The sequence below is a fragment of the Gopherus flavomarginatus genome, chromosome 4 (assembly GCF_025201925.1).
Source record: "Gopherus flavomarginatus isolate rGopFla2 chromosome 4, rGopFla2.mat.asm, whole genome shotgun sequence".
Taxonomy (NCBI): Eukaryota; Metazoa; Chordata; order Testudines; family Testudinidae; genus Gopherus; species Gopherus flavomarginatus.
The window spans coordinates 105,348,968-105,375,625 of record NC_066620.1 but is presented as its reverse complement, the minus strand read 5'-3'; the positions used below and the strand labels follow the sequence as shown (position 1 = coordinate 105,375,625).

The 26,658-nt window shown below is 39.9% G+C and overlaps 2 protein-coding genes across 4 annotated transcripts in view; one reads left to right on the top strand and one right to left on the bottom strand.

The window, feature by feature from the left end:
• Positions 1 to 26,658, bottom strand: part of SHPRH (SNF2 histone linker PHD RING helicase) — a 1,098,091-nt gene that overhangs the window by 671,404 nt on the left and 400,029 nt on the right. The gene's annotated exons all lie outside the window — the stretch shown is intronic.
• Positions 1 to 26,658, top strand: part of ADGB (androglobin) — a 217,489-nt gene that overhangs the window by 43,959 nt on the left and 146,872 nt on the right. For all 3 annotated transcript variants that reach the window (XM_050949423.1, XM_050949422.1, XM_050949424.1), the window contains 5 exons: positions 7,506 to 7,645; positions 14,341 to 14,427; positions 16,193 to 16,386; positions 19,593 to 19,721; positions 26,077 to 26,171. In XM_050949423.1, the coding sequence (XP_050805380.1) occupies positions 7,506 to 7,645; positions 14,341 to 14,427; positions 16,193 to 16,386; positions 19,593 to 19,721; positions 26,077 to 26,171 (645 nt within the window). The remainder of the gene's footprint in view (positions 1 to 7,505; positions 7,646 to 14,340; positions 14,428 to 16,192; positions 16,387 to 19,592; positions 19,722 to 26,076; positions 26,172 to 26,658) is intronic.

Sequence of the window (26,658 nt, the reverse complement as noted above, 5' to 3'; positions counted from 1 at the left end):
TCTTCCTCATCACTGCACAGCCCACAGATGCAATGCCAGAGACGATGCTGTCCTCTTCCCAGTGAGGGGAGAGGGGGACTTAGGTGGACTAGATAGAAAATTGGGGGCGGGGGGTAGGGCTGTGCTATACATCTTGGGGGAGGTCACATTTATTTTTTAACAATATTCTTTTAAGTGTGCATTTTATCTGTTATCCTCAAAAGGAGAATAAAAAAATATATGCAGACAGATTGGTTTTAAACTTCATCTATGGCAGCTCACTGGTGGAACATTTTATTCACAGAAAATCAATAGGAAAAATATGTAAACCAAAAAATATATAATTATACTAATAATACTAACAAATAACAATAAATGCAAACATCTGAAAAAAATTATTGGTTAAATAATACTAATAACTAATTACTTTAAATCAGAGAATGTACTGTATTATATTTTAAAATTAGCCATTTGCACACGCAAAGAAAATGAAACACACACACACACACACACACACACACACACACACACACTTTAAAGCAAAATAAATAACTGCCCAAAACTACGTACACTTTTTTTCCCTAGCTCTTTGAGGACATATTTCCATTCCAGTCAAAAAAAAAACCCAGTCAAATTCCTACAATCTGAAAATTCAAAAATATGTTAAGGCTGGGTGGGTTCTTTTGGGCAAGGGGTGGTGGAGGTCACTCTGTTGTGCACCTATGTGAGCCACAGTCTTTGTTTAAAATAACGAAAGCAATTAGGCTCTTAACTAAACCAATGACCAATTAATGCAAAAAAAGCACAAAATAAATACAGCACTGCTAATAAAGCAAGAAACCAGAAGCTGACAGGCATAAAAAATCAGAATGTAAATACAAGTAATTTCTTAAACATATAATATGGTTGCTTGCAGCCAGTAAGAGCCGCCTGGGCAGAGGGTCTTGGCTCTGGGGCTGGTAGAGCCCTTGGGGAGCAGCTTCCATAGGAGGCAGGGCTCAGGAGCCCAGGCTAGAGCGGGTCAATCTGGGTCACTGTGAGGAGCACCGGACCTTCACCTGCACTGGGCAGCGTGCCCCAGTGGGCAGGAACACGAGCTCAGGACTACTCTCAAACACCCCGGCTCCCGGCCTGTGCTTACTTCTGAGCTGTTGCTGATGGTGGCACTGCCCCCAGAACTGGGCACCCAGCCAGCAGCCACTGCTCTCTAGCCACACAGCTCTGATGGCAGTTCCACTTCCAACAACAGCACAGAAGTAAGTGTGGCAATGCCATACCATGCCACTCTTACTTCTGCATAATATTTGACCTTTGCACTGGGAGGGGTGGCAACTGGGGGATTAAGGCAAATTTTGGGGTGACTGTAGCCTCCACAAGTCCCCACACACAGCCTTGCACACCTTTTTCCATATCTCAAAAGCAGGTAAAATATTGTCCTCTGAAGCAGGGACAGCAGAACGGTGGAACACTGCAGCAGCCAAAGAAAAAGAGGAAAATATAAAGCAATTTATGTGGCTGCATAATCTTATGGAGGGGCTAATTACCCTGAATTTAAGTCTTTAGGACAGGAACTCTCAATCTTTTCTCATCTTTAACTTCTGAAAACCACTTCCATTTTCCTTTTGTGATACCACATCTCAGACCCCTTACATGCATTTCATAATCCCATGTATGTTCCACCCCACACATAGCCTCCTTACAAACACTGCTTTCTGCTCTCTGATTCAGATCAGTAATTTTTTTTTCAGTTGGTCTGCAAGATTAGCCATTTACTCCCTGTCTTCAGTCCATTATAGATGTATCTTTTTGCCTTGAAGTCCTTTTGCTAACACTGTAGCACAAAAAGGAACACATCTCTGCTTACATATCTCTCATAAAGCGATATGTTAGTGTAGAGATGTTGAACGAGCCTTGCAATGTATGTTGTATTGCTTAGCAACTACATGACTCCAGGTTCTTTCAAAAACCTCTACAGATAAAAATAAAAATTACCTAAATTCTTCCATAACCCTTGCAAAATCTCTCATCTCAGCTCAGTGTTAAACTGTTGCTTTAGTGGTCATGTTGTCTAAATTTACTATACAGAAAAGTAAGAAGGAAGTGTTGTATTCTCTTATCCCTCGCCCGTTAAAATATTTATAATCACTTCTGATTCTTGGAATGAGCACAAATGCAAACAAAGATGAGGGGAGCTTTTAAATATTAGCACTCATGCACATATGCGGCACCATTGTGATTTGGTGCACCCTTTTTTAAGTAACAGAAAACAAAATCCTATACATGTTCGTTCTATTTTTAAATATCCCCAACTTTGTTTAATATTAGGAAAAGCGCACATTCCTCCATTCAGTACAGGCCCCAAGTGAAGTTTTAAAATTGAGTTCTGTTCAGATTGGATTAACTCAGAAATATCTTAATAGATTTTTAGGAATCTTTCCAAAGAGAATTGCTTGTAGGGTCAGTCTGAACATCTATATGATAGCCCCTCAAAAGGTAATTTTAAAAGAAATGTAAGAGAAACTAAAATAGGGTTAAACAATGGAAGTGTCAGTTCATTCATAACCATAGTTGCTACCTTGACAAAATATAATATAGTGCTAGATTCTATCTCTACAATTTTGCCTTGTGTAAGAGGTGGTGCATAGCTAAGCTTCCCAAGGAGTAGATGAGGGAACAAATTGCAGCTCTTCACTGTGAGAGTCATAATTTATGCCCTGGCTCTTTCCTTGCTCCATTGGGATAGTAATCTGCTATTGATTGATGCTGAGTTCCATTTACCAGGTTGTTTGGGGGTGTAGAGGTGGGGGAAAGGGGAGCCAAGTCTTTTCTCCATCCACTTGCTTGGGAGGTGAATTAGATTTGTGGAGGCAGTCCTCTCCCTGGCACTGTGACTTGTAATGCTAATGCCCCATACAGGGGAGCCAGGAGTTGCCTTACACGTCTTGAATCAGTTGCAGGAGTTCAGAGAACATGATCTTACCCCTATAATCTTGGGTTGAGAGTGCTGTCTGTAGTGTCTGAATGATGCTGGGGCTCTATGGGGAACAACAGCATGTAATAAACGACAGTATTGTAAGACATCTGCACAGTTAAAGTTGCATAGGCTACTTTAACTGTCATTTCCTGAGTTGTGTGTTCTATTCTCCCTTCACTGAAGTTCCCTTTTCCTTGCTTCCTCTGCTGGCTCTACCAACTCTTCCACTAGTTCAGGAAAGGTGGGGAGAAAGAAGGGGACATGCAAAGGAGAAGGGAGAACGATAAACATCAGTGGTGGGGGGTGAGAAGGGAAATCTGGGAGAGAGCTGAAGGGAAATTGAGAGGGGGAAGAATAAAGGGAGAAGGAGAGAAAGTTCACACATGGGAGGATAAAGAGGGAGTGGGCTTTTACTCTAGGCTGGTTTCAGTGAGACATCATATTGTCTCTTAAGGAGACTGATATCTCACCAGAATCACCATGTGGTTAAACCTTCCTCTTTGTTCTACTTGATATACCCCACATCCAGTCTCTTCAGCAATAACTGTAATAAGCGAACACATTCTGGCACCTCCACCCTATATTCTTGCATTAGAACTCCTATCCCCATTCTGCTGTCCTGGGTCCCAGTTCTCCACAATTAGAAGTTGTATTCTACAGGGAAAGAATTGGGACCAACTGGTGTAAAGTCTTGGTAGGAGTTCTGTGGGGGTCTCATATTCATTTATCACAGGGCTGCCTCTTAAATCTTAAGACCTGGCGTGGAGTGTACTTATTCAGCATAATTGCAAAATAGTAGAGCCATTAGCTTGATTTTCATCCTGCACATTCATTCAGCTCATTTCGGCCAGTAATGTCCTCCCTCTTCCACCAAATAAAATTCTGACCCCAAAAATAGTATTACCCTGAACTGAACTTGCTGCTTCATTTCTGCTCTCTGTCTCATAAGGATTCCTATTTCTGATTTTGAACTCTTACTTTTAGTCCTTAGGAATTACTTCCCCTCTGTCTCCAGTCCCCTTCTCTCACAATGTACATTTTAAAATAATATATATTTAGGCTTTTAACAGGGGCTATTGTCAATGCATGGTAATTACAATACAGATTTGAAGATTTCATACACTTAGTAAATAAAAAAATCAGTCAAGGAGAAAAAGTCAAATAATATCTGAAAGGAAAAGAAGACGGTCACATTGCAGTGTATATTATTTAACTGTTGAAGTATGATTAGTAACTAATGCGCTCTTAAGAATTACTTACAGAGTTACTACATCCTTAGCTATGGAGAAAAATGAGTAGACAAACATTTCCTTTTTTTTTTTGCCCTTTAACTTGCACTGCTTGGTTTATGAAACATTTGGTTGAACTGCTACATGAGAGAGGCAACAAAGCTATGTCTTATCTCATTGTTTGTTTGAGCAATTAAAGGTCTGCCATTCAAAAACTTTTTTGGTTTTCAAAAATACACTTGAGAAATTAAAAAATCAGTTATGGCCATTAGCAAATATTCTTTGCCTTTAGAAATATCTACCTATATGATGATGCCTTCATTTACTTATTATATGGTTTAAACTCTCTTTTTAGATTCTTGTCTTCTAAAATCTTAAGAATTGGTGGAAGCACCAATTACATAGCAATAGGAACCACCAGCCTGAATCCATGTTGTACCTATTATATTTAAATAATTTATCAAACTGAACTAAAGCATACAGATAGCCAATTTTAAAAAATACAAAAATCATTATGTAAATTCATTTAACACTACCACCTCTTAATAATGTAGTAACACTACTCATATTTTTTACTTAATAATTAGTTTAAGTAAAGGAGAGCATTTGTCTTTCCTTGATGTGGTGAATTTGTTTCCCTCATTGTGAAGTGCAGAGCTTTCTCCAGCTTCTGATAACCAAGTGGATTCGAATATCTTGAAAATAGCCTAAAAAGCTTTTATTAATTTAAGTACAAAGTACTTAGCTTCTGCTTGTGGGGCAGGTTCTTTTCCTTCATGGAAACCTTCTAAGGAACTCTCTCCCTGAGGATGTATGCTGGAAACCATCAGTGGCTATCTTTTAGACCTGGTCACTCAAAAGTCAATATAGCCATTTTTGCCACTTTTGTCACTGATCCTTTTGGATTTTTTTGCCTCTTTTGTTGACTGTGTTTGTTTTGCGTCACCGACTTTCTAATTTAATTTGTATTTTTTATTATTCTTAATCTCAGCTCTTTTGTTTATCATTAATTTGGCCAAAAGGCTGGCCTGTGCTCAGGACTGGCTCTACCATTTTCACTGCCCCAAGCAGAAAAAAACTGCCACCCAAACTGCCGAAGCGCGCACACAAAAAAAAAAGCCGCCCGGACTGTGCTGCCCCAAGAATGGACAAGATGCCACCCCTTAGCATGTGCTTCCCCAGGCATGTGCTTCCTCCACTGGTGCCTGGAGCCTGCTCTGCCTGCCCTTATAAGCCCCCTCTAACTAATCGCAGCAGCATGCCAGATACTGTACTCTGATGGTTCAGCAGCTTTTTCATAGGGGAGATAACATTTTAATAGAGACACCCTTATTGATTACTTCCCTTTCCTATTTGATCATGCAACATTACTGTGGAAATTGTCAGTTACTTACATGGAAAAGCAACTAGCACTTAGTTGTTTGTTTTTTGTTTTAAATAGACACTTAAGTACTCTTTTGCTCTTCATTTCATCTCTTGCACAATTTGTTTTGTTCCTGTCTCCTGCCCTGCTCCTCTGTCCATGCATCTTTGTTCCCTGCTCCCCTTCTTGTCCATTGTCTTTTATATGATTCTATGCTGCCTTTTCTTCCTTTCATTCTGCAGATGCTTTCCCTGGTTCCCTTGCTTTGTTCCTTTCTCCCTTGGAATTTCCTCTGCTGTTGGTGGTTCACCCTTTTCAGAGGACGACTTCTGTTTCCTCTCTCCCTCTGATGCAGCAGAGAAGCCAAAGCTGGCTTCTGTGCATTCTCTCCATCAAGTTATACAGGTCCATAGAGGCTGTCTTTGCTGGAAACGAAAAAGGCATCAGCATATGACAAGCCAGTAAGTATTCTGCAAATACCAGTGATCCATGGATCGTAGTTTGGCAACCTCTGCAGTTTTGTCAGATGGGTCCTTGGAAAAAATTAGATTTCAAATAAACATTTTCTGGGTTCTCTATCATATCCCATTTTCTCAGGGATTCTGGAGAAGGCACTAGAAGGGTGAGGTCAAGGTGTCCTAAAAGAAAATAAACTGTACCAGTAGGTGCAGATTACAGGGTTCACCCAGCAATCCAAACCCCAGTAGAACAACCACAGGTAAGGGATGTAGGTTGGTAGCAATACATATTTTGTGAAATGTTGATGGTAGAATTTTGCATGCTCCTATATGTATTTTTGCCATGTTTTTTTTAATTTGGGAGGTTATGCCTTTTGTATATGTTTTTTGCAATGTTGAGTCTAACATGGTTTCATTGTTGTGTTTAATATTGAGTTTGGTAATTTTTAAGTTCACTTTATAATCCATGAACACAAAAGGATTATGAAAAGGGTGAAATTAATTACTATTTCAGTTTGAGACACAAATGAATGTTTTGAAACTGAAATGTGCCTTATTTTTAGAAGTTCTGATTACAAAACCATGAAGGGTTTAAATTTTCATTCATAACACTAAATTAAAACTGAGGTTTTGTAAATAATTCAGATACCACAATGATTGCATTATAAATACCTATAGAGGTCGATAGAACTACACCATCATTTCTCCTCTCTATACCTTATATAATTTAGCCCTAATCCTTAGTTTTAGGCATATTAGTAGTCTCATTTAAGACAATGGGATTATTCATATGCATAAAGTCAAGCGTGAGCCTAAGTGTTTGCAGGATTGGGGCCTTAAAGAGGCATTTGGCATATTTTTCCAGGGACTCTGTGATAGCAATTGAAAATATGCCATACATTTAACACTGCACATAAATCTGGAAAACAATTGCAGTTAGATTTCTATGTGAAATAAAATAGTCAAACAGTAAAGAGGTAGTAATATGGATGATCTGAAAACAGATTCCATGAATCTCTCACATTCTCTGAACAATTTTCTTTGCATAGTGCAACATACCAACAATATTTCAAAATCTATCGTGATGTGTCCTAAATGTTAAAATATAACACACATATACATGTTTAAAATTCTTGCCTGCTTTTCGCATGTGTTGCAGGTGGTGTACAGAGGGCCAAATCAGAGCCTTATCCAAATCATTTGGAATAAATAGTAGGTTAAGATTTAACATGGCGTTAGTAGAGATCCGTGAGAGTAACAGAATTGGAAATAAGCTCTATCAAATTAGCAAGGAACTTCCGTATCTGGCATGCTGAGTGTACCTACTAGGGTTTTAAATTGCAGTCTGCATTACTTTCCCTATTCATTAAAATAATCAGTAATATAAATCAAGCTAGCTACACTAGGAGTGGATTCTTGGAGAACACATAGATTTCCTGCAATGAATCTGTTTCTTATTTCCATCACACTGTTTTAATGTTTCTTTTTTTTCTCATTCATAGGGATGCTGGCGAAAGATCATTGTGGATGATACTATGCCTTTCAACGAAGAGAATAATTTGTTGCTTCCAGCTACAACCTGTCAAACTGAACTTTGGCCACTGTTGCTGGCGAAAGCAATCATTAAGCTGGCGAACACTGAGTATGTTTAGTGAGCTCTTTATCAGTTTGTTCTATAAAATTAGATGGAATTAATAAGCAACAAAATTATAATACACATGGTGAATGTTTGTTGCAAATTATTGTAATGGTAAATGTGGTTTTTGAGCTGTGATGTGAAAGCTGACACAGTAAATCTGTGTAGTCAGTTTTCTCAGCAGCTGTAGCAGACACAGCGCGTGCTGTGTGTGTGTACACTCTGAAAGCTTCATAAGGAAATCAATCCAAGAAATCTTCTTCACTGCCTTGTCTGCATGACATTACTGTGTGTATTGCAGAAAACAAACCAAAAAACTCTTCACATGCAGAGTAGAAATGTCCCAGAAATTTTAATGAGTTTGGAGGAGTGGAGATAGATGACAAATCCAAGGTAACTTACATGCAATATTGTCATAATGCATGGTGGTTCTTGCTTTCAACATCGGTAGTTTGTCAGTTAAATATCATGTCTTACAGCAATGATGCTAAGCTAAGTAATGCATAACCAATCAACATTGGACAAGTAATATACAAACTGGAAGTGAAAACAAAATAACTGAGTCTCTGCTGGTGGAGTTAGCGATAGTAATCTGCAATGCCATATTATAGATTTGGTTCTGTTTAGTTGTAAGCCAGGCCAATGAAGATACGAAGTGCTCTGTGCTCAGCCCATTGGGCAGGAGCAATGGGATTTGTGTTTCTTGGGAAAGGAGAAAGGAACTCCTTCAGCCAGTTAGGGGTAGTAATGATACACTCTGAAAGGATTCCAGTCCACTACATCTCTCTCTTTAAAGAAGAATGGAGTCAGTGTACAACAGGTTATAAATTGGAGGCAGTAAGGATGGAGACCTTAAAGCCATGTTTATATTAAACAGTTTTGTCGACGAAAGTTATCTTTCATCAATAAAACAGTGGAGGTGTACATACAGCAAATCTCCTCCAACCAATTTAACTCTTCTGCTACACTGACATAATAAAACAACCTGGACCAGCAGCATAGAGTTTTTTTCAACAAAGTTAGTGAGGCAGTGTCAAGGTAGACACTGCATTGCTTATGTTGCCCAAATTGCCCTCCAGGAGGTGTCCAGAATGCCATTCATGACTGCTCTGATCACCACTTTGGGCTCCGCTGCCCTGCAGCCAAGTACACAGGCACGTTCCCCTCCCCCTTTAAAGCCAAAAGAATTTTTGAAATTCCTCTTCCTCCCCTGCTTGTTGTGGACAGTTCACATAGCATCTTCCCATTTGAGCATGGCGGCTCACTGAAGCAAAAACGCTCCTGCGTGGAGTTGTTGGATCTACTGGGCCTGTGGGGAGAAGAGGCTATGCAGTCACAGCTCCGCTCCAGCCATAGAAACTTTGCCTGTGGGCAGATTGCTTGCAGCATGGAGCTGAAGGGGTGTGAGAAGGAGATGCAGCAGTACCGTGCCAAGATCAAGGACCTGAGGCAGGTATACCAGAAGTTAAAGGAGGCCAATTGTTGGTCTGGTCACATTATCCTCTGCGCCGACCCCACTTTCACTGCCAGAAGCCCTATGGGGATGTTGGAGGCAGTGGCCAGCAGCATTAACCCTGAGGATGAAGTGGTAGACAAGGAAGTGGAATTGGAGGAGGATGGGAGACAGGTGACTGAGTTGTTTAGTGGCGTGATGAGCCAGGACCCATTTTTAACTCTGGAGTGGTCTAGCCAGTCCCAGCACTCCTGGTGCGCCTGATACAGGAGAGTACCAGAGAGAGCCTGATACAGGAGAGCGCCCCAGTAAGTACTCGTGCTTTGATACTGCAGGGAGAAATGAGAGAGAGCTATTTTTTCCCAGTGTAGAAGAGGGATAGATATAACCAACAGTAGCACTGTATGCATCTGCCTCTTATTCCTCTGTGTAGCTAGACGGAGGGGGGGCCCATGGAAAAGTTGATGCACACCGGGATGTCCCAGGAATCCTCCATACTGATCTCTTGGAAACTTTTTTGTGGAGATGTTCTGGAATCCTCTGCCGAGGATTCCTTGGGAGGGCTGTTTTGTTCCTTCCCCTGCCATGCCAATCAGCAGTTATGTCTGCAGGCACCAGAGCAGCACACAGGTGCGCAGCGTATGGACTCAGTATGCAGCCGCACACATGCAGGAGCTGCACCCTTGCATCTTCGGTTACACTCAGGAGTGAGATATCAGCTTCTATCACCCCTGTCTATGGAAAATGGTTCCAGTATTCAGAATAGTATCCCTAGGAGCTTGTAATGATCCCCCTTCCTTTGTCCCATCTTACTCCCTCTCCCTTATGCCCAACTCACCATGGTTAGGGTTCTCTCCATGCTATGTGCTTGCCAAGGGACAGTGAGAAGGTGATGTATGTAACCTGTATGAATCAAGGCTGCCTCTGTCTGTTTCTTTAGTTTCTGCAGATGTGGCCTTGAGAGTCTCCTCCTGTACACCAGCTGAGCAACTGTGTCTGCTAAGGAGACAAACCAGGAAGAGTAAGGAAGATGTGTTCAATAAGGTGCTACAATAATCTGATGCTGTTGATAGCTTCTCTCCAAGCTCCGTGCTTGCTATCAATGAAAATGAGAATATATAGCTAGGAGAGGAAACGTTTAGGAGTGGATGATTTAGTTGCTCAAGGACCAAACAGACATGCTAAGGTCCCTGACTGTGCTTCAAGTGGAACACAGCTGTGCTCTCCCCCTGTAGCTCATTCAGAACTGCCTTCAGTGCCCTCCCCAAACACATTCTTAGCATGTTCCTGGGCCACAGCACTCCACCCCAGGGGCATGTTTCACAATGACAGCTGAACATATACGCAGCTGTGAAAGCCTTATTAAAAAGTACTCTTCATTGTCATGTCCCTTATAGATAATAGAAATGTCTGTATAGCTGTTAAATAAAATTGAACTTAGGGAAACAAAATGAATCTTTATTAGTCTCCTACACATGAAGGTTGCTGATGAAATTCACACACAGTGGCAACTGGAGCATTTGCATAGTACACCTGTTGTTTAAGCGCTTCTTGCTGTTGTCAAGGTTTTTGGTGTAAGGCTTTATGAGCCACAGGGGCAAGGGGTAGGCTGGGTCTCCGAGGATCACAACTGGCATTTCCACATCCCCAATTACAATTTTCTGGTCTGGAAAGTCCCTGCTTGCAGCTTTCTGTGTAGGTCACTATTCCTGAAGATGCATGTGTCATGCACCTTCCCTGACCACCCTGCGTTGATGTCGGTGAAACAACCCAGTGATCCACCAACTCTTGCAATACAATAGAAAAGTAGCCCTTTCTATTGATATGTTCCATCACAAGGTGATCTGGGGCCAAAATGGAATTATGCACGCCATTTATCGCCCTGCTGTAGTAGGTAATCCCATTGCCGCAAACCATCCATTATTTCCTGACATTGCCCAGAGGCACAATCCTTCATAACAGGAGATGATTAATGGCCCTGCACGCTTGCATTACTGCAACTCCCACAGGACTTCCCAACTCCAAACTGATTCACAACTGATTGATGGCAGTCTGGAGTTGCCAGCTTCCACACAGCGAGCGCCACTAACTTCTCCACCATGAGGGCAACTCTCATTTTGGTGTTCTTGGGCTGGAGGACAGGGGAAGCTCAGAACACAGCACCAGGAAGGTGGCTTTGCATATCCAAAAGTTCTTCACTCTGCACATCCTCCCCTACCTGCATCATGATGTGATCCCACCACTCAGTGCTTGTTTCCCAACTGAGGATCCACCATGTGCTGCTGCTCCGTGAATGCCAACAGCAATCTTGAATCATTTCTTTCCATAGCACACAGCAGGACAGGCACCATGGTGGCATTATCAGATCGCAGATCATGAAATACTGCAAGATCAGCTGCATTGTGTTCATAACACTCATCACAAGACAGACAGGATCCATGCTTTTAGCCAGAGATGGCGGACACACAATTTACAAGGGCTGTTGAAAAGCAGTGTAAAACATAGTAGGAAGCCCATGGAATGATGGGATGAAGAAAATTATATGATAGGATGCTACCTTATGTGATAGGATTGCACTGCAATCCTTTCCCAGAGCACCCAGTGGCAGATGGTGGCAAGTTGCACAATGGGATAGCTACCCACGGGTGCACTGCTCTGTATGTCAATGCAAGAGCACCAACTGTGGACACACTCTGCCGTCACAAGGAGCATTGTGTGGATATGCACCAGCAGTTTAATTACAGTGGTGGAGGATTGTCAACATAACTTAAGTTGACTTAACTTTGTGGTGTAGACATAGCCTTAGTTTATTGTTAAAACAGAGAAGAAAAAATAGAATCAAGGATAGATTTTCATTTGTAACAATATAAACAAACATGTTCTCTTTTTTAAAAGGGAGGTTGTATTTAGCAATAACTTGTAAATTTTAAAATTCTATTCTGAGAATGAGTAGTGTATTTTATTAGGTCAAGTTTTTCTTGAGAGTGACCTTTAAAAAAAGATTAGGACTTTTGATTAGGAAAAGGAAAGAAAAATAGTGGAGCTGGAAAGTGGATTCTGAAGAGGCAAAGTTTAAACTGCAGTCTTTATTTCTGTGGCAGTCTAGTGGATGTATTTTGTAGTATTTGACAGAGAGGGTCACATCCTGCATATTTCAAACATAATGTTTGCCAGTCACTTAAGTTATCAGTTCAGAAAGATTTTCGTAGTTCATGAATGATATACTGGATATTCTTTGACTCCTTGCTGGGCCTTTCCATTTAGTGTTCAACTTCTGAAATAATTACCGGTATGCATTTGTTAAGGTACCTTCCCAACTCTGAACTCTAGGGTACAGATGTGGGGACCCGCATGAAAGCCCCCTAAGCTTTTTCCTACCAGCTTAAGTTAAAACCTGCCGCCACCACCACCACCAAGAGATTTAACAGGAAACAGGGAAAGGACCACTTGGAGTTCCTCTTTCCCCAAATTTCCTCCCAAGCCCTTATACCCCCTTTCCTGGGGAGGTTTGAGAATAATATCCTAACCAATTGGTTACAAAAGTGATCGAAGACCCACACCCCTGGATCTTTGGAAAAATCATCAGGTTCTTAAAAGAAGAGAGTGATTTAAAAAGAAAAGGTAAAAATCATCTCTGTAAAATCAGGATGGAAAATAACTTTACAGGGTAATCAGATTCAAAGAGCCCAGAGGAACCCCCTCTAGCCTTAGGTTCAAAGTTACAGCAAATCAGGGATACCTCCCTCTAGCAAAGGAACATTCACAAGTTGAGAAAAACAAAGATAAACTAATACGCCTTGCCTGGCTGTTACTTACAAGTTTGAAATATGAACGACTTGTTCAGAAAGATTTGGAGAGCATGTATTGATGTCCGGTCCCTCTTAGTCCCAAGAGCGAACAACACCAAAACAAAGAGCACAAACACAAGCCCTCCCCCCGCCCAGATTTGAAAGTCTCTTGTCCCCTTATTGGTCCTTTGGGTCAGGTGTCAGCCAGGTTTCCTGATCTTCTTAACCCTTTACAGGTAAAAGGATTTTGGTGCCTCTGGCCAGGAGGGATTTTATAGTATTGTCTACAGGAGGGTTGTTACCTTTCCCTTTATAGTTATGACACTATTCTTATAAAAGACAAAATTAAGGAATCTGACTATATCAAATCTTTACAAAAATAAACATCATAGAGACAACTAAGTATAAAAACATGTAGGAGATATATTTGCTAGTATTTATCAAAAAATGTAATTTAGAGGTACTTTGCATAAAAAATAAAACCGACAAACATAGAACTATGGTCTATGTATAGAAACATAGACCATCACAAGATATTGATAATTAGGGTTTAGTCATGATTTTGTCACATGTATTCAGCAGTGTGGTGAAGCACTGCCCCAGGACTGACCTGGGAAGCAGACTGTGGCTCAGTCACAGCTTGCCTCTCAAGTCCCCTCCTGCTCCAGGGTGATGGTGGGGTTGGGGAGCAGGGATGGACCCTGCCCCAAAATCTGGCTCTCCACGAGCAATTGTGTCTCAAGACTTTCAACATTTGAATCATGTTGTTTGCCTACACATAAGTGAGTTTTGTTTTCTAGTATACTGCAACATTAGTTATGGGAGTTTAAAAAAAAAAAAGTCTAGGCTGAAATTTTCAAAAGCTGATTAGTGACTTAGAAGCCTAAGTTCCATTTTCAAAAGAGAGATTTTACACTTATTAGTAACTAAGGTACTTTTAAACATTTTACCTTTAGTTTAATTAAATATAAGTTTAGAGGACGTAAGACTGAGGTCTGAGAACCCAGCAAAGAGACATATATGTGAAAGTTAATTTTGTGTGGCATTTATAAGTTGGTAGAGATATCAGAAAATTTATTTATAACAAACTTCAGATAACCTTTTGGTTTCCAGTTTTATTTCATCTCATTACTGTCACGTGACATTGCAGAAACAAGTGCTAATTGTAGTAGATTTTCTTAAAAGGGTATATTATACACTTTAAATAAATTTAAAAGAGAATTAGCTGCAGCCCATGAAGCTGAAAATGTTGAAACTTCAACTGGAAGGTCTTTAGCAGCAATGGATTCAGGAATATCCGTAATGGCTCTGTGTGTTGATAGCTTTTTTTACAGTAATTTGCTAATCTCTATTATGCCTGATCTAACCTCTATTAATGTTATTGTTAACTATTGACTTCCATGGGAGTTGTATCAGGCTCTACTTAACTATAAATATTTTAATATTTGAATTTCTTTTAGTATACACGAAGGTGGAAAACGAGAGCTGGAGGAATTCACAATTCTCCATGCACTTACTGGATGGATACTGGAAGTTATTCCTCTCCAGTGAGTTCTTCTGTTAAGCAATTAAATACTATTTTTCAAAGAGCCTAGATGAACTGAGATGTGGGCCTTAAAAATCAATTTATGAAAGGTCAGGTTTTTAACTCTAATAAGTGGGGAGATGTGTGTTTAAAGACTTTGGAGGTTAGAAGCTTGCAGTCTCTGAAGAATTTTGCTAAATTTATATCTGCAAGCATTTCTGACACTTGTGAAGCTATTACCAAGGTTAGAGCTGATGATGTTTCTTTTTAGTTACGCTTTTTAACTCATATTGAACCCAGCAATGAAAACAGTCTAATTTGCTAGGTATGTCTGGTTTATTCTGATATATGACAGGCAAAGATTATTTTAATATATAGTAGCATCACTTTGTATAAGAATTTACTGTAGGAAACACAAGAAATCCTATGTGTAACTAGAAACAAAGAGGTTGACTTCAATTGACTGTTCTTTTCACATTTCCAAGCTGATGCAACTTGTTTACTTTTATTTCAAGCTAAACAGTCATACTAAACTTCATTTAATAACACTCTTGCTCCGATTCTCCCAGCTCCCTCTCCCAGATAGCTCATATTCAAGTCCATTCTGAACAGCCAGTGCAACAGGGAATTAGTCTGACATCCTCCTTTTTTTGAGTGGCTGATGGGGATATATGGTGTAGTAGGCTCTTTTTGTAAAAGAAATAGTACTTTTGCAACTGGTAGCCTTTTAGTTAATGTATTTTAAAAGAAACAGTTAAACATTAAATGGACTAATATTCCAATAGTAAATAGTACGTAAGGGGCCAAAATTTCAGTCTGGCCTTATTTAGGGCCCCTACTTGTGCTTGCAATATAGGTTACCAGGTACTTAGCTGTTTAAGCCCCAGAATATGCCTGCAGATCAGAAATTTAGACATCCAAGTGACCTAACTTACAGGGGTCATATTGCATCTGCAATTTACTACTTCAGCAATGAGAGCCAGTGTCTGCAAATCTGACCCTGAATATTATTTTTTGGGTTTTTTTGTTTGTTTTGCAAATAGGAATGAGTACGACACTGTTGCTGAGTGCAGTAACACAGAGCTGGCTACAGCTTGTTGCACAATAAACTGTTGAGAGATATGGTTTTAAGTTTTTCATGCAGTTACTGTGGGGGTCAGTTCAGGTTCCCTCCACTCCCCCGCCCCCTCCACATCAATTGATCAGAGTTTACTTTATTTCTGGATGCAAGGATCCCCTATGGGGAGCCAGCACAACAGCTGCCATCATATCAAGGGACTGTTAGACAGTCTTTTTTGGATTCCATGGGGAGAAGGTGTTGGAGCTGGTTTTATTGAGGTGAATAGGAGCAGCTAGAAGGACGTTTGGAGGGGTGTTTCTTTTTACAAAGTCAGGATTTACTTATTAAGATGTTTACTCTATGTCTCAGTTTAAGATCCTACATTATCATTTTAGTGTTGCAGAATGATCTACTGAAGATTTCCCCATTAGTTGTAAAGTATCAGGTCTTCCACAGCAGTGTCCCCTAACAAGCCTGAGCACAGGATGGCTCACTATTCCTTGATGTGCTGGCTCCACTAAGCAGTCTGTCTATAATGTCTGGCACAAACCCTGTTCTTGCCAACTCTTGTTGTTTTTCTGACAATTATACATGAAAACATAAATACAGCAGTGTGCTTGTTATCTGAAATAATACAGTTACTTTTCCAAATTGTCAGATTCAGAGCAGAAAGCCTTGTTCGGTAGCAAATATAAGTAATGTTGATGTATTGTATGTATTTTTTAAGGCCTGGATATTTGGATAAAGTTTGGATCTTTTTAAAAGACATAGTGCCAGAATTTAAGCTACCAAATGAGACGACAACTGAACTGAAAAATCCTCTGTCAGATATGAAGGCTAAAGAGACCAAAGGGCCTGAGTTAAAAAATGAAATTCCAGTTGCCAGTAAGCAAGCAGAGAAGGCTGAGAAAATTGGCAAAGGTAGGAAACTCCTGATACTGTAAAAACTTTTCAAACTGAAGATATGCAATTAACATAATGCTCAGCATTCAAGCACATCCTACTTTGTTACACTGTGTGCTACTCTATAGGCCCAGTCTTGCTCCCATTGAAGTCATTGGACCAAATTCTGCTGTTGGTGACGCCAGTGTAAATCCAGAGTAAGTCCAGTTTTAACTGTTGACCATAGTGGTAGCAGGGTTTGGGGCTAATTTTTTTTGAAGTATCTCCTCCCTTTGATTCATTTGTGGCAGAACACTGTGTTTCACTGTTTAGCACATTTAGGACATTTCCATAGAAACGTGTTCCTTGTAGAAAGAAACAAGTATATAGGTTACAATTTGCCCTTAGGTGATTGACCCAGTGTAATTCTGACCAAGAAGAGCTCGACAGCATTATCTATTTCATAATGGGTGTTACAAGGTGGTGATTACTTGTAAGGAGCTCAGAAAACTAAAATTAACATGAACATGCAATTTCAAAAGTGTCTTTGTTTATTTTTGTAAAGTAGGAAAGGAAGATAGCAGTGTTTTTGTGTATATCTTTGTGAACATGCGAATGTATATAAAAATCTGTTCATATATGTTTAAATCAAAATGCAACTATAACTTCTATTCATGGTATTGAAGGTGAGTTAGTATATTTAACATTTCTGGAATTCAATTTTCTGTAAAATCCCATTCGAATTTAAATAGAAAAGTAATGTTCCAGGTTTATTAATGCACTTATTCCACAGTGCCATTCTGCAATGTTTAGATCTCATTCTTATTTCTGTTAGCTTCAGTTTTTACAATACAACATATGTGTAGTTCTACAACAACTCTGTATGTTATAAGAAAGCACAAGCTATAGACTGAATCCTGTGTTCACTGCCTACCCTAACTTAAACTTAAAGATACTGAGTGAGATCCTGAGTTAGCCACTCTCTGGTCCCTGCGCACTGAGCAAAAGAGCCAGAATGATGTAAAGCCAAGGAACTTGAAAAGCCCTGGATCTAGCTGGGGGAGAATTCCCATTGTGCAAGAACTGCGGAAAATAGCCTCAGGTACCTTCTGAGGACCCTCTCTCCAGCCTTGACATAGGAAGCTTCACAGCTGTTCCGCAAGCAGGATTGAGGGCATAGGGTTGCAGAGATCCTGAGCAGCACTGTCCGCTGTAGGGCAGCCCAGGGAGGCTGCTGTAACATAGCCTCTATCTAAATTACAACAGGGACCACTCCAGCCCTTGAAACAGTTGATAATGAGGACACAGCACTGGCTTAAAGCCATTTTAGGCCTTGGCTACACTGGCGCTTTACAGCGCTGCAACTTTCTCGCTCAGGGGTGTGAAAAAAAACACCCCCCAGAGTGCTGCAAGATACAGCGCTGTAAAGCGCCAATGTAAACAGTGCCGCAGCACTGTAAGCTAATCCCCAAGAGGAGGTGGAGTACATGCAGCACTGGGAGAGCTCTCTCCCAGCGCTGGCGCTGCGACCACACTCACACTTGCAGCGCTTTGAAGTTTCGAGTGTAGCCAAGCCCTTAGTCCCATCACCCCTTGGCTATGAGTTCTGTGCTGTGCCTCTTAAAGGTGCAACAGAGAATCTCACTCTTTAAATATATTACTTATTTTTTAAATTATTTGCTTTTGAACATTCAAAGTGCATAGTTTCTGAAGTCTTAGATTTGTATCAGTGATGGAAATATGGTATTAACCTATGAGACTAACTCTTGCATGTTGATATTATTTTAGATGGGGTTGATAAGATTATCTATAATTAAGGTTGTTTGATAACTCCCATTATAACCACCATATTTTCAGTTGTTTATATTTTTGGCAAACTTTAACCATTTGGATGAAATTTTCCATTCTGGGTTTGTGGCTCATGCTGAATTGTTTTGGAAAATTTGGGCCAAAACAGTTGAATCACTCAGGTTTGGCCCAGTTGCTCCTCTGTGATGACAGAGGAGCTGTTGGGCCAATTCTGCACTTATAGGCAGCAGTCCAGAAATACCAGTCACCCTAGGTAGCTGCCTAGCAGGACTATAGCTAGAATGGCTTCTGGTCACCCTGCTTGACTAAGGTAGTGTGGGGAATGAAGCGGCCTGAGTCAATTGCAGAGAAGTCAAGAGCCAGACCTGTGGGAAGGGAGCAGATGAAGTTGATTGGGACAAGGAGTCTGCAGTGACTGGGGGGAGGAGGGGACTGGAGGCTAGACAAGGAGACTGGGACTGGAAGCTGGGTCCAGAATCGGGTGGAGACTCAGAGGCAGTTGTCAGTGGAAACGGATCTGATGAGGACCCAGGGTAGGGATGGAAAACTGGGAGTGACTGGGCAAGGAAAGTGACCAAAGAGCTGAGGGCAATGGAGGTAGGGAGGGACAGAGGTCAGATGAGGAATCTGGCAAGTAAGATTGGAACTGGGAGCCTGTAGGGATAGGGATCAAGGACATGGGGGTGGAGCGACCAGAGACCACAGATGTGGAAAGATAGAGATTGAAGATCTGGGATGTGGGGAACTAGGACTTGGTGGGGGAGGGGAGAAAGGAGGGATAAAAAGACTGGGAATGGCATTAAAAGCCTGAGAAGTGGAGGCTTGGACTGGCTAGGTGAGGAGAATGTGCCCATGAAAGCACACTCTTTACAGAATCTGGAATAGAATCAAGGTTCCTGAGTCTCACTATTCCTCTGGTGCCAGCAAACCCGCTGGGAAAGTGTCCCATCTTCCTCGAGTGCTAGTCCAGACAGAGTATAACAACCTCCTCCTGCTATCAGTTACTCGTAGTTCAAGTGGCACAGATCTGTGTGGTGGATTTAAGTGCTCCATCCTTGCAGGTGACCCATCATGTGGTGTGTACACACACACACACCCTACCTCTCTGTCTATGTCAAGGAAAGAAAGTCAAGCACTCAAAAATTAAGTGCCAGAATTAAGGTTGCCTATTTCTCCTGATCAGGTCCATTAATGTAAAAACTACAGTGCCTTGTCTCCACTAGGATTTTTACAGGTTTCTGTCTTGATGTAAAAAACAAAACACAGCCTTTGTCTTTACTGTGCTTTCTCAATCTATTCTACTTATCTAACTGAGCAAGAATTTTACTCTTTTTCTTTTAAAAAGCTTACCTGAAATACTGATAAGACAATGAGGTTTCATGATTTAAAGGCATTACAAGGAAAAGAAAAGATGTAGTCTTTATTCTGTTTGGTAGATAAGCTGGAACAAAGAGAAATTGGAAAGAAGAAAAGTAGAGATGGTGAAAAAGAAAAAAACAAGTCAGCACCTCATTTTGCACGAATCGCTACAGACATTCAAAGTTCCCTTCAGTCCTTTACTGAGAGTAAGTTATAAATGCTCGTAGAATTTAATCAGTTGGTTGTTTTGGTTTTGGTTTTCTACACAGATATGAAGGTATTATGTGTAGTTGTTTGTCATCAACAACCAGCAGGAAGCTTGTTAGTTTGACATCTGATTTATGTTCACTGTTAGTGGAGTAAAAGAACTATAAACTTTAAAATTTATTTGAAAAAATATCTCTTCTTGTTTAATAGTTATGGAAGTGTAACAGACTCACTTCTGGGCCAGCAAAAGGCAGTATTAAAGCACATTATGGAAAGAAAAAAGCAAATGCCTTAATAGTGTGATGGTATGTTTAAATATAGAAAGGAGGAGAGAAACAGGTCTCAGTGAACTGGAACTGGAGGTTTTGTTAGATCAATAAAAGGACAGGCAGAATCACGAAATCGTGGTCAAGAGGCTACATTTTCTAGAAGACTTTTCTTTGCTGCTATTACATTAAAGGAGAAGAGACAGTTGGTGGTGTGCAATGGAAGATGGGTGTGAAGAAGAAATGGAGGAGAAAACTGATTCCGGTTCCATGTCTGGTGGAACAAAAGTACCCTTTGATCTCAGGCCTACTTCAGAGACTGGATGAAATGCAATCATAATACATGTGAGAGACCTTTGTTCCATGAGAGTAAAAAAAAAAAAAAAAAGGGCTGTTGTTACTATTTAGTGGGACAATGAAATCATTTGAAAAGCAGTGATCCGTGGTATATTTCAGCCAAATCAGTAGAGCTGTCATATCCTGAATTTTCAGGTATCAAAAACCCGAGACATCTAAAGAGCTGCAAGAATGAAGAACTAGGAAAGCTAGCCCAAGGGAAAAATTAAAACATGTTGTGGAGGCATTAGCAAGGTGAAAAGAACCAGAGCTGAATCTGAAAGTCCCAGTCAGAGATACATGTTCAGATACTTAGTAAATGGGTATGATAAGAATCTGAAACTTGTAAAGAAGGAGTCTGTAAGGTGGGTAAAAAATGTAAGATTGGTTGGTTGTGAAGAAAAGGAGAGTATTAAATTTTAATGTTTTTGACAAATTCCTGAATTCAGTCATCCTGTTTTCTATAATTTTACTTCCCATATTTTCCAATATATGTATATAGGAGACTGACACAATCTGCTTCACAAACATTGAAAAGCTGGGTCATCTATTCTCCTTTTAATTTTATCAGCTATGGCTGTGATTGCAGAAGAATGTGGAACTTTCAGGGTGCTTAATACTGTGGTAGATCTTACTTCATTCCCAATGAGGTTGAAGTAGTGTGCTGAACACCATATAATATTATCTTTGTTTCTTTTCACACATAATATCAATAGCATTAAGGAGAGACATTTTCCTTGTGTGAATGCTCTTAGCCAGTATTGAAACATTGTTTGTTTATTTGACCAACCATCCTGTATTAATTTCAGTATTGATTATTCTGGGTCGTCTTTTTTTCTTCACTTGCCACATGTAGTATTGGCCCTCACATTTAACGTTATCTGAAAAAGTATATTCAGGGCAAAGTGCTTCACTCACTTTTTTTAAACTGCTGAGTTTGTGCTGCATGGAAAACCATGTTAACATAAAAGAAGGTTGCAACTCTCCTAATAAATTCAAGTGTTTTGTCTTTTTTTAGTTTAGTGGCATAATCATCAATTGATCTTTGCTATGTTTTGGGTGTCAAAGATGAACAGAGACTGCTCCTGAATGACATCAGTTTGAAAGCAAAGGCTCAGGAAAATACTAGGTATGAAATGGAATGAACTTAAAACAAATTCTGAGGTTCATCAGAGAATTGAATAACCCTTCATCTCCAAAGTTATCAAAAAAGAAGATGGAAATGCCTAGGCTGGGTGTTAAGAATGAATCCAGAGCATCTGTAATGGTAACCATGCCCTTGGACAGCTGGAGGAGCATATAAAGGGTCTGACCTAAATAATCTCTTCTGAATGGTACTTAAAGGAGGGAAAATGTCTGGGAGTTAACATAAAGGACATGTAAAGAGTGATGCAGGATAGCCAGGAGTGGCGGATCCTTGTTCGTGTCCTAACTGACGTTTGAAAGTGCAGGAAGGATTCAGATTTAGAACCATGAGGCTGGTGGTGATTGCAGAAGGTTTCTGAATTACTGCTGAAAGTCTTGGAACGGGACCTAGATGATCATTGTGCAGCTATGGCATTATCTCACCTTCAGCAGCATGAAATTGCTCTTTCATTTCAGCAAAGTTTCCCTCAACAGCGCATTTGATCTTGAGGAGTCCAAAGGTACTGATCTCCTTTACTTTTTGAGATGAGCATGAATCCTTCCTACATTGCTGTAAAACAACTCTTGATAAAGTGTACATTGTACTTCTTAGAATTACAAAAGAATTTCTTCTTCATTATGTGAGTCCATTCAATCATTTGTTCTTAACTACTTATTTTAAGTTCATCCTTCATGTACGGATGTTTGGTAAATGCAAATCACTTGTTTATTATTGATCAGCAATTTTCATAATTACTGCTTAGAATGAGAAAGGACCCCTTGGTGAAACCAATGCTGGGAAGACAAAATATTGAAAAATAGGATTAATGGTCAGCTTTATATATGATGGTTATCAGAGGCCTTTCCTACCTTTTAGAAATATCTAGATTCTGGCAAACCAAGGCCCCTAACAGTTCACAGATATCCTCTTTCTCCTCATTATCCAGTGACAATGATTTCACCCACTAGCTGTGTCTTTTGCTCCAGTCACTATCGATCAAGCACAACTCCAGTAGGCTTCTAGACAATTCCTTATCTTTGTTGTTGTTTCTGAATAGCCCTAACAGTCCCAGACAGGAAGGACGTTCCAGTAGTTAGGGTACTAGCATGGGACTTGAGAGAATTTGCTCTGCCACAGACTTCCTGACTGATCTTGTGCAAGTCAGTCTCTCTGTGCCTCCGTTTCTCATCTGTAAAATAGGGATAGTAGTATTTCTCTGTTACAGGTGTATTGAGAGAAATAATACAGTAAAAGATTGAGGTACACAGATACTTTGATAATGGGGGAAATGTAAGTACCTTAGGTAGTTAATAGGTATAAAAAGAGCCTTGATATTCTTACAGTTTGTCTTTTATCTGTGCAGAATAGTTAGTTTTCACTCACAGATTGAAATTAGAGTCTAATATTTTTAGCATTAAAAATCTTACAGGTATATGTTGTGTTCAGGTGAATATTTCAGAATGACCTAGAAGAAAATCCTGATAAATCCTGAAAATAAAAACCCTTTGGCCCTTCTCTTTAATATACAAATTTTCCCGGAGTTAATTCTAAATGTTTTTTTGCTCCCATGGGGAAAAAGATAAGCTTGCTCAAAATGTAGTGTTCTCTGAATGAATTTACAAAACAGCAAGATCTAAAACCATGCAACTGCTGAGATCTCAAATCTTTAGCAGTTGACTGAACAGTCTGTCAATCTTCAGTGACAGATCTAAATGATAAGCATTGCTGGGGCTAAACATTTTACTAATGCTGTAGGTTGTAACACTTTTCACCTAATAATTCACATTTAGCAATGTTACCCATTTTAACCAAATTTACAGACATTGATTTCATGCTACTTTACAGAAGAATAAATTTCCCCCTTTTTTGTACAGTGAAAAAAAATCAAATATTGTTTCATTTTTAAAAGCAGTCAGTATATTCTATTAATGTTAAAGTGGATGTGATATAGCAATCTGTTAATGATTTACATGCTTTAATAATTTGTTCAGTGCCCTGTATACATGTTGTTTCACAGTCCATCTGGACTTGGTTTTGCAGCTTTAGGCTCCACCTGGTATTTGATGAAGTTCTGGTTATTTGAGTAAAATGTTTTCTCACATGAGCTGAAATTGGTCTGGCTTGTGGCATTTACAGTTCTGTAATGTACATTGGAGCTGCTAGTGTTGCTTTTGTAGTAGGTCCAATACGTCTGCAGGGGACTGAGATCAAGCCCAAATGACATTATTGCTTTTAAACAAATGAAACCCATAGTTAACACAACAGCTGTGGCTCACATGGGAGTCACAAGCATGTGGAGAGAGATATTAAGGACCAACTGGAGCATTCACCAACCTCTCAGATTTTACAGAGATGTTGAATTTAAAAGGATTTGAGAAGGGACATTCAAGAATCAAAGATTTTCTGCAGTATTGAAGAAGAGCATTGAAAGCTTTGCATACATTCCAGAAAGACAGATTTTAAAAGCACATAGAAAGCTGCTCTTCTGTCAACGTAGATAGTTGGAGACTCATTAGAATTAGACAGGTAATGGATCCGTTTCTATCTTGCAAATCGAAATGACATACCAGGGTACAATCCAGACCAATGAATAGCTGTCACCCATGCCCTGTAACTTGGGGTGCCCTTTACAATGCCTTGCTGCTGTAGCCTCCAACTTGGACTGCTCACAAACAGCCTCCAACATGTTCCCAACTGTGTCTCTGTGTGCTACAGCCAGCCAGCCACACCGTGGCTCTTACCAGCCATAAAGATTACCACAAGATGACCTCAACACACTACCAGTCACAGATTTCCCCCCCAGAAACATTTGTCCTGTATGGCTCATCCCTCACCTAGATAGTATAAATATACTGAGTCCATTTTCCTTTAAGGGAATAATATGCACACAACTTGTTATCACAGATAGGATTACCTAGACACTTCAATTTGAACTCACTGGATCAGATAAAACAATAACAAAAATATATTAGCTACAAAGAGATTTTAGGTGAGTACAAGTAATGAAGCATAAAAATCAGAAGTGGTTACAAGAAAAATAAAGATAACTTATTGGTGCCTAACTTAACTTGCTTTGAGTCTAATATAGTTTTTCTCACCACATGATTTCAGCAGTCATACTGACAAAACTGTCCAAAGGCTGCTTTGTCCCTTGACATGCAGTGAATGCAAGGGGCAGGGAGAGAGAGGGTGGGGGTTGTTTGGCCCCTGCTTTTTATAGTTCTGTCCCCCCTTTGAGAAGCATTTCTAGCTGGGAGCAAGGCAATAAACCGTCTTTGTGGAAGAAAACTCCATTCTGTTTCTTTGCTAAGATGTAGATTTATACCCCTACCCCCTTTTCTGACAAAGAATGACCACTTAGCAGGAAATGATCCATCAGCCTGGTTTTACACCTGGCTAAGTTGTCAGCTTGCCTTTTTGTCTCTGAAGAACTGGTTTGGCCGCTCCCCAGACTATTTGGAAAACATACTTTTAGTCATGATTTCAGCTTATGTTTATAGCTTCACATATAACACTGCTACATGCATTTTACCATGATATTATTGATCAGCAAATTGTACAAAAATTGTACAAAATTACAATAGTGTGTGGGGTGTGAACACGGGTATATTCTGTCACATCACTACATGAACAAAAAATGCCCGTGAAAGACAGGAATCAGGCCATGATCAATCGGTTCATACACACAGCACCCACTCCCACAGACTGGGAAAGTGAAACAGGAAGAAATAGCTCCTGTTGGTTTTGGACCATTTATATAATCCAGATTACATATCTAAGGCCTGGCCTCATAGTTAAGTTGACGTAAGGCACTAAAGATACTAAAATGTCACTCCTGCCGATGTAACTTGCCCACTACACCAGCTTAATAACTCCACTTTCATGAGAGGAATAGAGTCAGTGTTGATGTAGTTAGGATGACACAGTGTCAGCATGAACACTGCATTGCTTACATCGACTGTTGCTACCTTTCAGAAGCCATCCCACAAAGCCCTACATTGACAGTTAAATGAGTTCAAGTTCTCCTGATGAGGCCACACATTATGCTTGTGTCAGCAGTGTGGACATTAAAAAGCGATTTTAATTGCTACAGTGGCTGTACATCAACATAACTTTGTGCAGGAGGTCAGACTAGATGATCACATTGGTCCCTTCTGACCCTAAAGTCTATGAATCTATGAACTTATGTCGACATAATTTTGTAGTGGAGACATACCCTCTCTTATCTGTCTAGGCATTTATATTGTGTGCTATGGCATCTCACTACCAATATTTTGTAACATTTAGGGGGAAAACAAAAAAGGAATATCTCCTGTGGACCAGTTGCTAAAGTTACTTTCTGACAAGCAGCCTGTCTACCTATTTTGTGTAATGCAAGCAAAATGTTTAAAAGATATTAATGCACTAAATTGCATTGGACCAAAACAATGGGGCTTTTCTAGAAATTGTTCCTTTTCAGTGGAGAGTCTGTCAAACACTTCTTCTCAATTAAATATCTCAATCCTAATTTAATTAGAGAACACGGTGTTCCACAGGAAATTGGAACCATTTGGTGTTATCTGCTTCATCACTTGTTTTGATTTTGTCCTGTTCTAAGCAGTATTGATGCAGTGTTCTCTCTTCTAGGCTATCCAGTGCCGACACTACCACAAATGGTGGTGTATGCTAGCTATGTACCTCTCCATTTGTCTGAAGAAAAGATCTTTGTTTTGGGGCAAATGGTAAGGCTTTGTTCTCTCAGGAAAAACAAATAACTCTTTCACAATTAAGATATTTATTTTGTCACAAGTTCATTTAAAAAAAAAAATTCCCCAGGAACTGACCGTTCAGTTCAATTTATATTTCAATGCTGAATACTTTTCTTTTAATCTTTACATCTCCATTTCTCTGCCACAACCCTAGCAATCCCTCAGTTTTACTGCATTTTTCACTTCCCACTCTTGAGTCCCTGCGGTAGTCAGTGTACTTCTGGCTAAAAAAAAGGCAAGATGAGATATTAATGAAAAAAGTAAGCCTAATTACTGTAAGAGCTCCTTGAAAAATTGAGTTCCATTTTTTTAGTACAATTAACTCATAATTTCTAATAAACTAGTATAAAACAGAAAATAGCCAATGTGTGCTCATTTAAGATGTGATTGTTTTTGTGACTGGTGAAAGTAAGTGGGTGGCAAATGTTACAATTCTTGTTTCTGCAGAAAAAGAAAAAAA